Genomic DNA, 12340 nt, shown 5'->3' on the forward strand with positions numbered 1-12340 from the left:
ATTTCTTTGCACAATTGACAGGAGGAACGATTACAGCAAGCAACAACCCTTTCAGTGTACATATGGGCATGTTTTAAGATTAACTTGAAAAGATGTGAACCTGTCCTTTAAGACTCTCCTCCCCTCTGCACCTACCTGATCAGGCCCCATCGGCATGCGTCCCATCACCATCGGGTTCATACCCATCTGCCCTCCCATCTGACCCATGTGACCTCCTCCTCCGCTGGCTGGCATGCCCCCGTTCATCATCATGCCCCCATACTGGCCCGGATTCCCCTGCTGCCCAAATTGCTGCGGTCCCGGAGGTCCGTGCTGCCCGAACTGCTGCTGAGGGTACGAACTGGTGAAGCAACAGGAAGGAGGACGAGTTTAACTGTGCGCATTCAAGAAAAGAAAGCCAAACTTTCTCCCTTATCCGACAGCACAGTGTTGCAGTCGTAAATGTGTTTGACTTCATACCTGGTGCGTCCCATGCCTCCCTGCGACCAGCCTTTCATATCTGCCCCCTGGTACATGGGACCGCCCTGCGGGTGCTGTTGCATCATGGGGTTTTGAGGCCCCAGGCGGCCAGGCATCATGGCGTTAGGAGGACTGCCGCCTGATGGGCCGAACGAGGGGTCCCCCTGCTGGGCCATCCCTGTGGAGATAAATCAGCCAGCCTCAGCTCGCGCCTCTCTCCACAGGAAGCAGATGATTGATACGTGGTGATAAATAAAGATAGAGCGTGTTCTGATACTTAATATCCCTTCAATAACAATATTTGGTCTGACCATAAAAAACAGAGACAAGGGACAGGTACATGGACAACTTCCAATCTTCCTTCAGACGTGACAAATGTGAGACCAGAACCCTGCAGTGCACGGACTCACCACCAGGGAGCAGCAGTATTCTGTTAGGCGCCCGTCTCAGGTTACTCACCATAGTTCCCACCATAGCCGAACTGCTGGGGGCCCGGCTGGCCCATGCTCGGCCCTCCCATAGGGTTCTCCATGCCACCAGGAGCCGTAACGTTTGGAGGGGGACTGAATCCTCCTGCTGCTGCGGCAGCAGCCGCCGCCGCCTGCTGCTGTTGCTGCTGCTGCTGCATCAGCATCATCATGCGCTGCCTCCTCATGACCATCTCCCTGCTGCGCTGAGCCATCATCTGAGCATTGAGGAAGCCAGGCTGCACCAAACAACACAATCACAGAGTTTGAGGAGGGTTGACATGTGGTTTACGTTTTCCATATATGTTATTAAAATATAGAGTATGTAATGTTAAACATGGTTGGGTGATAAGGTCTGTTGTACCACAAATCAAGTAATGTGGATATGATGTGAAATACAAGTAGAGGCTTTTTGTTTGAAATTTCACTGAATTACAACTTCTTCCAAAAGTTGTATCACTTGAATGTTGCGTCAAAGATTAAGATAAGGACAAAATAAAACTTAAGCAACATACAGCGACGGCTATATATGTACATCTATATTTACACCAAGACTGTAACTACTCTCTAACAAATTAAAGTCAACAGAGGACACATCGACCATCGGCATCATCTGATATGGAGATGAGGCTGCATACAGACACGAGGTCATAATAACTGAGCATGTTTTCATCACCATCTTTCTCCGTCTCCAGCTCCTGTCTGCCTCTTGACTTAATACTATTCATTCAAGGCAAAGAAAATGTCCCCCAAAATAATAAGAAAATACATATTTCAATGCAACTGTGGTAGCGATGGATCTTTTTACTCCTGGGATCTGAAGTATGACTGCAAAATAGACTCCTAAAAAGGCCGAGCAGGTGATGTACTTCTCGCACTCTCTGAGGAGGTTCAACCTGCCACAGGATCTGTTGAGTCAGCTCTACACGACAATCAGTCCGTTCCCTGTACGTTCATCACTGTCTGGTTTTCCAAACAGGACAAAAGAAGACTACAACGGACAATCAGGTCTGCTCAAAGGATCGGTTAAAGAAATATAACAAAATATAAAAATGTTTATAAGTTGTAACGAGCTACTGACAACTGGAGTCAACTTCTTTGCATGTGTGGACATACTTGGCAACCTTGATTCTGACGAGGATATTAAAACAAGCACCAGCATTACAGTGATTCATCTGTAAGATATAACCATATAAGAGTTTTAGGTCTTCTACCTGTCCTCCCATGCCAGGCTGCATGCCGGGCCTCATGACAGGGTTGCCTCCTGGGTTCTCCATCTTCATGGCCATGCCCTGCCGCGTCTGATTCATGAACTGAGGAAGGAAAAAAAAACATTCAAGATAAGTTGGAGGAGCAAATGTTACTCTGACCGTGTCCCACTTGCATACCGTATATTTACGGATAAATTATACTAACATAGATGGTGCAGTTAGAAAACAAGAAATCTGTTGTATGACTGTAACATTTTTGTAATAACAGATAATGATGCATCAGACATCAATAGCAGGTAATATTTGTGCTTCCAAGTTCCTATTAACCTTCCTGTTGTCCTCGGGTCAATTTTGAACCCGGGAGGACCACAGGTGTCATAATGTGCTGCCATTAAAAAAAATGTAAATGCTTTCAAAACAATATTCTGATTAACGTTTAACATATACCAGTATGTGATAATCCATCAACATTAAGTTCCTCTGATAATAACTATAGTCAAAATAATTCAGAATTTCTGCTTTTTTTACTCAAAAATTAGGTATAATTTCAGGGAAAGTATGTTTATTAACCATAAGTTCCCAAAAAGAAGTGTAAAACTTGTGGTAATGAGTTGTAATGAAGTTGGTCAAAAAGTGTAACACAGAACTGGGTGATAATTTATACTGTATGCTTTATAAACAGTCATACCAGACCGGGTCAATTGACCGGTTCAATTTTGACCCGAGAAGACATTAGGAGGGTTAATCTATTTGTTCATGACTACCCGTTTGCACCACTTTCATTTTTTTCACTTTCTCCCAGATGTGAGAAGATCCATCACTGATTTTAATCTGCATTTTGGCATTTATAAGAACACCTAGATTTGTAATTTTTCCAGTGTGAGAACACTACATACTAACATGATTAGATTAGAATTAGTACCATATTGGGACAACTGGGAAACAAGCTTATTGTTTGCATGTAAGCTGATGAATCAGTGAGCTTCCTGTATTCACACCTGCTGTCCCTGCAGCCGCTGTTGCAGCTGGAGCCTCATGGGCTTGTTGGCTGTCATCATCCTGGGTCTCATCATGTTGGCACGAGGGTGACCCATGCCGCCCATTCCTCCCATACCAGGGAAGCTGCCACCTTGGCCCATCTGAGAGAGCATGGGCCCGAACCCACCCTGCTGGGCCTGACCCTGCATGGGGTTCCCTCCATAGCCAGACTGCATCGGCATGGTGGGAGGGCCGGGATAGCCCTGTCCGTAGAGAGGCTTCTGGTCCAGCACCATGGATGGGTCCTGGCCTGGGAAAGGCTCCAGCTGCTGCTCACTCCCCTGGTTCTGGAGCAGACGAGACAAGAGGACAAAAGAGAACTTTGTCAAACGTCTCCATCTAATTGATTAATTTCCAATTGGTTGGCTCTGTAATTGTCTTTTTCTAAGCAGCACAGACAGATCCCTCCGGGCTCATCTATCTCCCTTCAGTGAGAGAACAGTCTGAACACGGTGAGTCATGACTGAAATATCGAATGCAGAGATGAACGTAAGGCTCACTTATGAGTCATGACACCGATCATTTCACCTTTTACTTCACTTCTAGAGGGATCTAGAAGAGCTGAAAGTGTTGATAATCCATCTTTTCACGTATTTTCTGATGACCTACCTGGCTGACGAGGTCTGGGATGCCCAGGGCTCGGTCTATCTCCTCCAGAGCGATGCCATCCGTGTTATTCAGCAGAGAGTCCAGCTGGTCTAGAAGCGCCCGCTCGTCGCTTTGACCCTCACTGGTGGTGGGAGGCACCAGGAGATCATCTAAGGTGTTACCAAACTGGCGTCTACAAATCACACATACACAGAGAATCACCATGAGGTTCAGAATAAACTCAGCAGCTCATCAGGAATGAATAGAGACAATGTTGCACTGACCTGCTGCCCTCCATGCCCATTAAAGTGTCCGGCCAGGAGGGGGACTGGTTGGGCTGGCCCTGCTGGCTGAAAGGGCTCATACCCATCCCCATGTCAGCAGAGCCTCCTAAACCATAAAGATACAATACATATTTAATTTATACACATACAGAGGGTCAGAAGTTACAGGTTATACAGGATGTAATGGACGTACAGGACGTATTAGTCAACATTTGTGACATCATGTCAGATGTAAAAAAAATTAAAAACTGGTCAATCGGGGTAATTTGTATGAGTGTCTGTGTATTTTTGGCCAGCCATAATGACCTGTCGGTCCAGACTGAAATATCTAAACTAGGGTTGTAAAAGTTAACGCGATAATAACGTGTTAACGCAAATTTAACGCCACTAATTTCTTTAATGCAATAACGCAACTTGCGATTTTTAGGTTGTATCGGGCAGTTTTAGTTTTAAAGCTACAGTGAAGATACTGGCATCATATGAAACTAGAAAACCTAGGAAGATATGTGAATGTAAATGGGTTCTCTGGGTACCCACGAGTCTCCCCTTTACAGACATGCCCACTTTATGATAATCACATGCAGTTTGGGTCAAGTCATAGTCAAGTCAGCACACTGACACACTGACAGCTGTTGTTGCCTGTTGGGCTTGAGTTTGCCATGTTATGATTTGAGCATATTTTTTATGCTAAATGCAGTACCTGTGAGGGTTTCTGGACAATATCTGTCATTGTTTTGTGTTGTTAATTGATTTCCAATAATAAATATATACATAAATTTGCATAAAGCAGCATATTTGCCCACTCCATGTTGATAAGAGTATTAAATACTTGACAAATCTCCCTTTGCGGTACATTTTGAACAGATAAAAAATGTGTGATTAATTTGCGATTAATCGTGATTAAATATTTTAAACAATTGACAGCCCTAATATAAACAACTAATAGATGGATTGCCACAAAATTTAGTACCGACATTCGTGTTCGCCTAACTTTGGCGATCCCTTAGCCTTTAATCAGGTGCTCAGGTCAAAATTTGTATTTGATATATTCCTCCAAAACTAATGACATTCGAATCAGCTTCAACTGTACTATATTTTCACACGTCTCCCTGCTTTTTGGTGCATATCTTCACATAACTGTGTTTATGATCATTTTTCCAACTCCTGGCTACAGTATGACAAACGTACCCATATCCATGAGCTGCTGCTGCAGCATAGACCTGGTGCCCGGTACGCTGTTGGAGCGACCCACCATAGGTCCTGACATCATGCCCTTGTTACTGCTGTACTCCATGCCTGGGCGCATCATGGAGGGGTGTCCTGCTGAGCCCACTGGGCTGGCACTGGAGCGGCTCATGCCCCAGTCCCCTGACCCCCCCATGGGAGACCTCTGGGGTACCATGCCCCTATTCATTGGTCCTGGGAATACATAAACACCAGATGTGGATATGTCAGTATCATGGAAGTGTTTAAGGAGAGCAGTGCTTAAACCCCTTAAGGTACATATTAAAATATAGCCAAGGACCTAAATTGGGTAACACATACTCTAATAGTAGTGAGAGGGTGAGGCAGAGAGAGAAAATGAGCTGAAATGAATGCTGGGCCACTTGGAGCACTCACCCATGGTTCCTGGGTAGCCGTCTGGGCTGCCCATCATGTTCTCCTGCTTGATAAGCATGGGGCGTCTACCTGCTCCAACAGGCCCAACAGGAGGCTTCCCGTCCATGGACATGGTCCTCTGGAAGGGCCCCCGAGGCCCCGGACCTATTCCTGGACTCCCTGTGCACAAAAACTCATGGGTCACACACGTCTTCCTCAGAAATGGGGAGAATAATGTCAGTGTTGATTGAAATTAGGGGAAGGAGATGTGGTAAAACCCTTTGAAAATATTGATATTTCAAACTTTACATCATGGTGTGTGAGGAATTGATGGATTCGTGGACCATTTTGTAAGAATGAATGTATAAAAGTCACCAATGAAGCTGTAGGAGTAAAACAAAACTCAGACAGACAGCATATGATGATGCCAGATGTAGTTTCACTGGCATTTTATATTGATATCATCACATGTGATGTCATGACGCCCACCCTGCATGTAACTGTCACTTCTTATAGGCTTTGGTGCTTCAACCACTTACCCTGCAGGCTGTCGTCAAGGCAACCCTGGGGTTTGCTTCCTGCGTCGTTAGCCCCTCCACCTCCAGCCTGATCGGGGTAAAAGTCAGAGCTTGAACCCCTCAAATCCCCGAGGATAGACTCCAGGTTGTGCAACTGAACATCAAAATAGGCCAAATGAGTTATTACGTAAAAGTCTGTGAAGATTCACATTCGTTCAGATCAAATGCAGTAAGTCAAAGTGCAAAGTGAGATACAGCTAGCTAAATGTCCATAACAATATGATAGTTGCAGTTATTTAATCGTGTCTTAACAAAGAAGCAATCTTACGTCATCAGGTGGCTCAGACTTGATCTTGCTCTCAGGATGTTCGGGAACAGGGCCGGGCCCAGATCCAGGGCCGCCCCGTGCAGGGCCGCCAGCGGTCCCCGGGGCTCCCTTCCCATCTAGCTCTTCGAGTTTAGGCTTGACATCCACTGGCTCCTCCTTGTTGAGGAGGTAGTGGAGGAGGGCGTGGGTCTTCTCCTTCTTGGGGCTATGCTGCTCCTGCTTGGGCTCCGCGACCGACCCCGGCCCGGCCCCGGCCCCTGATCCTCCAGTCCCGGCCTCACCACCCTCCTGGCCCCCTAGCGTCACCTTTCCTGTAGCCTCGGCTGTGATCTTAGCCACTTCATCTGGGGTATTTCCATTCTGAAGAAGCTTGTGGAGGATCTTGTGCTTTTCTTGCAGCGAGCCTGTGTAGTGGGCTGACGATAATGATGCTGCTGACACGCCCCCTGGCCCGGTCGCCTGGCCTGGATTGGCACTGGCTGAAGAAGAGGAGGACACGCCGGTAGACGAGGGGCTGGTCATGCCTCCGGCAGGGTCCTTACTGTCTGAGCCTGCGGGAGTGCTGCTGCTGGTTGGTGGGGGTGGGACAGGGGGCCCCGTCGACCCGCTGCCACCCATTCCCAGCTCCTCAGTCGGGGAAGTCAGCAACTGCAGCAACTTCTTATGCCCTTTACTGTCCGGCACCCTCCGAGGGTGGTCGGAGCTCGCCGCCCCCGCCTCATTGCCTCCCTCACTAGACTCTTTTGTAGCTGTAGCTGCCTGGCTGTCTGGTCGGTCTCCAGAACTCTCAGCCTGAGGATGCTGCTGATGATGGTGGTGATGGTGCATGGGGTGGTGATGGTCGCCGGGCCCAGGCCCTAAGCCTCCCGCTGGGCTTTTGGAGCCATCTTGGCCCGGTTTGGCCGGCTGACTGGGCTGAGAGGAAGCTGAGGAGGAGTGGACGCTGGGAGAGCTGTCTGGTTTGTGGGCCGGCGAGGGCGACGTTAGGGTGGAGGGGAGGGAGCTCCCTACTCCTTCGCTGATCGCTTGTAGAGCGTTTAGTGAGCTGCTGGAGAAGGTGGTTGTGCTTCCTCCACTTCCTCCACCGCTGACAATGCCACTCATGGGAGAGTGGATGCCTGGAGAGGAAAACAGAACTCAAATCAAACAAACAAGTCAATCAATATATAAATAACTGATGCTAGATTAACAGACAACTTACCTCCAGGTGAGAACTGGTTGGCGCCCATCTTCGGGCTCCCTCGGTTCCGGGGTGACATCAGGAGTCCCTGCTGGGGGCCGCCCATTCTGGGGCTTCCTGAAGGGCTGTTCATGCCACTCAGCCCAAACCCTCCGCTGCTCTGGAACGGGGGCTGCTGTGGGTGCTGCTGCATGCCTTGCCCCGGGTGATTCATGGGACCCATCTGATTCATCTGATTCATGTGCCCCACCTGACTCATCTGCCCCATCTGATTCATCTGCATCATGCGGCTGCCCATGCCTCCGCCTCCACTTCCTCCTCCTCCTCCTCCGCCGCTCCCTCCGTACATAGAGCTGCCTCCCATCGGACCCATGTGACCCATGTGGCCCTGCTCGTTCATGCCGAAGCCCCTGTTCATGCCACCCATGCCCCCCATGCCCATCCCACCGCCGGTGTTCATGTTCATTGGGGCATTTGGGTTGGGGCCTCCCATGCCCTGTTGTCTCATAGCGTTCGGCATCATGCTGCCACCCTGAGCTGAGCGGTAGCCGTTTGGTTCCCTGTGTGGAAAGAGAACGGTTTGAAAAAATGCAAAAACCTTGAAAACACTGTATCCTCCACAATAACCTCTCAGACTGTAGACGCTCAGTATAAGTGCAGCTCAAATACCAGTTCCTGTGTGGAGTCTTCTCACTGACTGTTCACAGGGTGTCAGTGTATAAAAGCTACTTCAGCTGCTACTTCAGCTATTTATGTGGCATGAATGCCTCGCATAGATACGCTGGAAGTGCTTTTTTTGTCGAGACGGTAAATGAGACATATTTTGCAGTGTCTGAATGGAGTGTTTGTATTTGCAGTTTCTGACCTCTGTAGCAGGTGAGTGGAGATGAAGCCTTGCGGCTCGTTGCTCATGGGGTGGCGGTACAGCTTGCTCTTGGTCTGGGCCGTGACTGGAGTGCCGTCGGACAGCGAGAAGCGGTACAAGGGTGTCTCGGCGTGACCCTGCAGGAAAGCTGCACAGACGGATGAAACGGCAAATTAACACCCTGAAACACTTATCTGATAACAGAGGTCATCAATCACTGCCTTTATGTTAAAACCAACTCTGTGATTACAGCAAGGATCAATGTTGTAGTGCTCAGACATTTGTATTCATGAGATCAATATTGATACACTGATGCCTTCGCCCAATGTCGGCTGGGATCGGCTCCAGCCCCCCCGCGACCCCTAACGGGATAAGCGGTTGCAGATGGATGGATGGATGATGCATGAGGTGTGTGTGTGTGTGTGTGTTCTAGGGGTTTCGTTCTGAAGGGAGGCATGGCCAAGACAGGCAGCACCAACAAATTAAAAACAAATAATTTCATATAACGACAGCATAACTGAGCAAACAGTTAATTAAATACAGCGACATCCTGATGATTTTGCCTCCAGCTCTGTCATTGCGGATTTAGCAGCGCTTAACAAGATGAATTCTCTAAGTTTGATGCACTATAGTAGTTGATTCCAGGTGTGTGTGCGTCTGTGTGTGTGACGCACCCTCATGGTAGTGGCGTTTGTGCGACCAGGGCTGCCCGTCACTGTGCTGAAGGAACATCTGAATGCAACGCCTCAACAAATCCTCCCAGCCTGGACGCATCGACGCTCGCAGAGAATTCTGGTCGATCTGGATCAGTTTACCTGCCGGGGAGGACAGAAAGAGGACGAGCGAGAGGGGAAGGAGACAAGGAGACGCATGAGGAGACGAGTCAAACCTGTTCACGGATAAAGAATCAACGTCACGGCCTGTTTGAGCCTTCTGTGTTTGCTCAGTGAGCGTTTACGGGTACGCAGCTCCTCACCTGAGAGCTCATGCCGGGTATTGAAACTCTCCGTTCTCTCCATGGCGCTCACCCGACGGGCCACACAGATCATACATGACTGAAGGTCTGCAGGTGGAAGGAGAAGAGTGTCAGTAATGAAAGTAAAGTTTTTAACGACTTTCACTGAAAAAGCTTCTCGAGCTCCTATATGAGACAAATATTTGAATTGAGAGACAACAGATTAGCACTCTTTAACGAACCCAGGATTTCCTTGAAATAGTATCAGGAGTATGTAACGAGGATGAACATTCACAAATCATAGGAAAAGTTGTGCTGGCCATTTCCTATAACCAAAGCTTTCTCTTATTTGTGAAATGTTTTCACATTTTGCACATCGCAAGAAATTGATTCTTTATTTTCTTAGTATTCCTGTCAGTGTGCTTTTCTATATATCTTCCATAATATTAAACACATTTTATCCAGATTTTACATCTCTGTGCATTCAAAATTGATTGGAAAGTGAGGAGAAAATTCAAATGAGCTTCTAATTATGAACCCAAATCCCTCCGAGAAGAAATTGTTAAACTACAAAGTGGCTGCTTTGCAACGTGTATTTTTAAAATATGATTTTCAACTAGAGTTTTGTATTATAAATCAGATTTTCTCTTTCTTTTAGAGATCCTCTCCAGGCCTGTTTTAATATACTCTGCTTGGAATAATAATTAGTGTAAATATAAGTCCAGTCTTAAGTTTCCACATCACACCTGTGGAAGTTGCATGCTGGACCACGATTGGCTTTCACGCTAGCTGTGATGTTGCAAAAAACTTTTTAGATTTAAGGTGACCGCAGAGAAACTCTCCTCCTTCAGCAGATGTATGTGAAAATAAGCTCCAAGTGAAATAACAACAAGCAAAACACATTTTTGAGTGGAGGGGGGCTACAGATAAACACAGATGAATATTTTAAATCCTAAAATAATGACTCCTTATCATGAACTAAACATGTGTCCATTTGTGACTGTGCCGGCGTACCTTCCCCCTCCTCGATCATGGCCTTGGGCTGGGTGAGAGCAAAACACTGCATGGTCTCATAGCGTGGCCCTCCTGGACCCTCCTCCATTGGGCCGTGGGCGTGGCCAAACTTGACCAGCATCCGGCAAGTGAAGGTGTGACTCTTCTGTCGGGCCGCCTCGTTGCCCCACGACACTCCATTTACTGAAACACAAACAAAGAGGAATTTACACTCGTGGGTAAAAATGGAAAAGAACATGTCACTCCTGAGACTGAAAAACCAAATGTAGCTATGAATGGATGGCCTGTAATCAGATGTCACAACAGCTCACACCCTTTTCCTGCCGCGGATCCACACATACAAAACAAACAAACAAACCCACACTGCAACATGTATTTTCTCTCTTAAATTGAGAAGCAGAAGCCTCTCCTGCTGTTCGGATGCCTGGCTAAATGGACCATGGGATTAATGTAGCCAAGGTGTCGATTTCCAATATCTCTCCCTCTCAGTCTGGGCAGAGGCCAGGGACACTCAGCCATCTATCCTCATTTAGGCCCTGACTTCTCATCACAGCACACACACACTCATTTAGACGGGGTCACCTTCACAGGGGAGAGGGAGGAAGAGAAAGAAAAGGGAGGCAAACTTCAGAGAGACATCCGACTGTCCTCCAAGGTCTGCGTGAAGCCTTATCATGGGCCTTGAGTTGTCCGAAGGTTTCAGTCTGTCAGGTGCAGGGAGGATACAAGAGAAGACCCAGGAGAGCGAGACGTGTCGGTGGGGGTTTAGGGGGGGGGGCTAACTGATAGTGAGTGGTGATTTAACAAGGCCTTGGGACAGAGAAAACGCAGCACACTCGCTGGGGCCAACATCTCCCATCAGACACAATTAGCCAGCAGCGAGGCAAGACAGCGGGGTCAAAAAACACACCGGCCAGCAACAAAAGCTCACTCTACGTTTTGTGCACGAGTGTGTGTCTGTTTTTGTTAGTGTGTGTGTGTGTGTTTAACTGTAGCTGGCGTGGTCAGCGGTCATCCCGCAGGAATGTGCAGCGAGAGCGCATTTCATTCATGGGCCCGAAAAGATAATGAAGGGGCAGAGCAGCAGAGCGAGACACAATGAGGGGTGGGAGAGCGGAGAGGGAAGCAGGTTGAGCAACAGACGACCACAATGTTCGTCTTAGCAGGCAGCCATATTATCAAGAATGAATGAGGCCGAGTTGAGAGAGGCGCGAGGGACGCTCGCGGGAAAAGTAGATAAAGATGAGACTTAAAAAATAAAGAGAGTGAATGAATAAAGGAGCGTGCGGGGAGGAATAAGTGAGAGAACGTGTCAATGACATGTCGGAGCCGCCGCTGCTTAGGAACATTACTGCGGAGTTAATCGAGTAGCAGGTTCAGTCGAGCACACATATCCATAATTAATCAGCTTTATAAATAGTGCTCTGTGCACATGCTCATGGGCTTACACACACACACACACACACAGGCAGCACCTTTAAAAAAATGCAATGCTGACATAGGCATGTAAATATACACAATAACACACATGCAAACAGGAATTGAATTAAATAGAGGAAAATGTGGAGGTGCATTATTCAGCAGTAAGTAGTTTCCAGATGGCTGCCATGGGACCTGAATAGAGCTCAGGCCTGTTTTACACTGTCTGGACCACTGAGTGTGACTGACAGCTGCGCTACGCTCTGCCTGCTTAGCACCCAAGTGGGTGGGTGCTCCCGTGCACATGTGTGTTTTGTCAGGTGTGTGTGTCTGAAAAGCTCTCATGCACATGAGCAGGCTTCCCAGGAGCTCCTCCATCATAACGAGTGAAGAACGGAGGAGCATGAATAAATAA

General features: G+C 47.7%; 1 protein-coding gene across 2 annotated transcripts in view; it reads right to left on the minus strand.

The window, feature by feature from the left end:
• The window catches only part of LOC141772611 (nuclear receptor coactivator 3-like), a 66783-nt gene that overhangs the window by 2546 nt on the left and 51897 nt on the right, over window positions 1-12340 (minus strand). For both annotated transcript variants that reach the window (XM_074643775.1, XM_074643776.1), the window contains exons 7-22: window positions 10507-10689; window positions 9514-9600; window positions 9212-9352; window positions 8538-8685; window positions 7694-8232; window positions 6493-7610; window positions 6186-6318; window positions 5668-5826; window positions 5236-5466; window positions 4048-4153; window positions 3785-3956; window positions 3136-3462; window positions 2141-2239; window positions 919-1165; window positions 460-637; window positions 136-340 (exon numbers count right to left, since the gene is read on the minus strand). In XM_074643775.1, the coding sequence (XP_074499876.1) occupies window positions 136-340; window positions 460-637; window positions 919-1165; window positions 2141-2239; window positions 3136-3462; window positions 3785-3956; window positions 4048-4153; window positions 5236-5466; window positions 5668-5826; window positions 6186-6318; window positions 6493-7610; window positions 7694-8232; window positions 8538-8685; window positions 9212-9352; window positions 9514-9600; window positions 10507-10689 (4073 nt within the window). The remainder of the gene's footprint in view (window positions 1-135; window positions 341-459; window positions 638-918; window positions 1166-2140; window positions 2240-3135; window positions 3463-3784; window positions 3957-4047; window positions 4154-5235; window positions 5467-5667; window positions 5827-6185; window positions 6319-6492; window positions 7611-7693; window positions 8233-8537; window positions 8686-9211; window positions 9353-9513; window positions 9601-10506; window positions 10690-12340) is intronic.

Source organism: Sebastes fasciatus, chromosome 8, assembly GCF_043250625.1.
Source record: "Sebastes fasciatus isolate fSebFas1 chromosome 8, fSebFas1.pri, whole genome shotgun sequence".
Classification (NCBI taxonomy): domain Eukaryota; kingdom Metazoa; phylum Chordata; class Actinopteri; order Perciformes; family Sebastidae; genus Sebastes; species Sebastes fasciatus.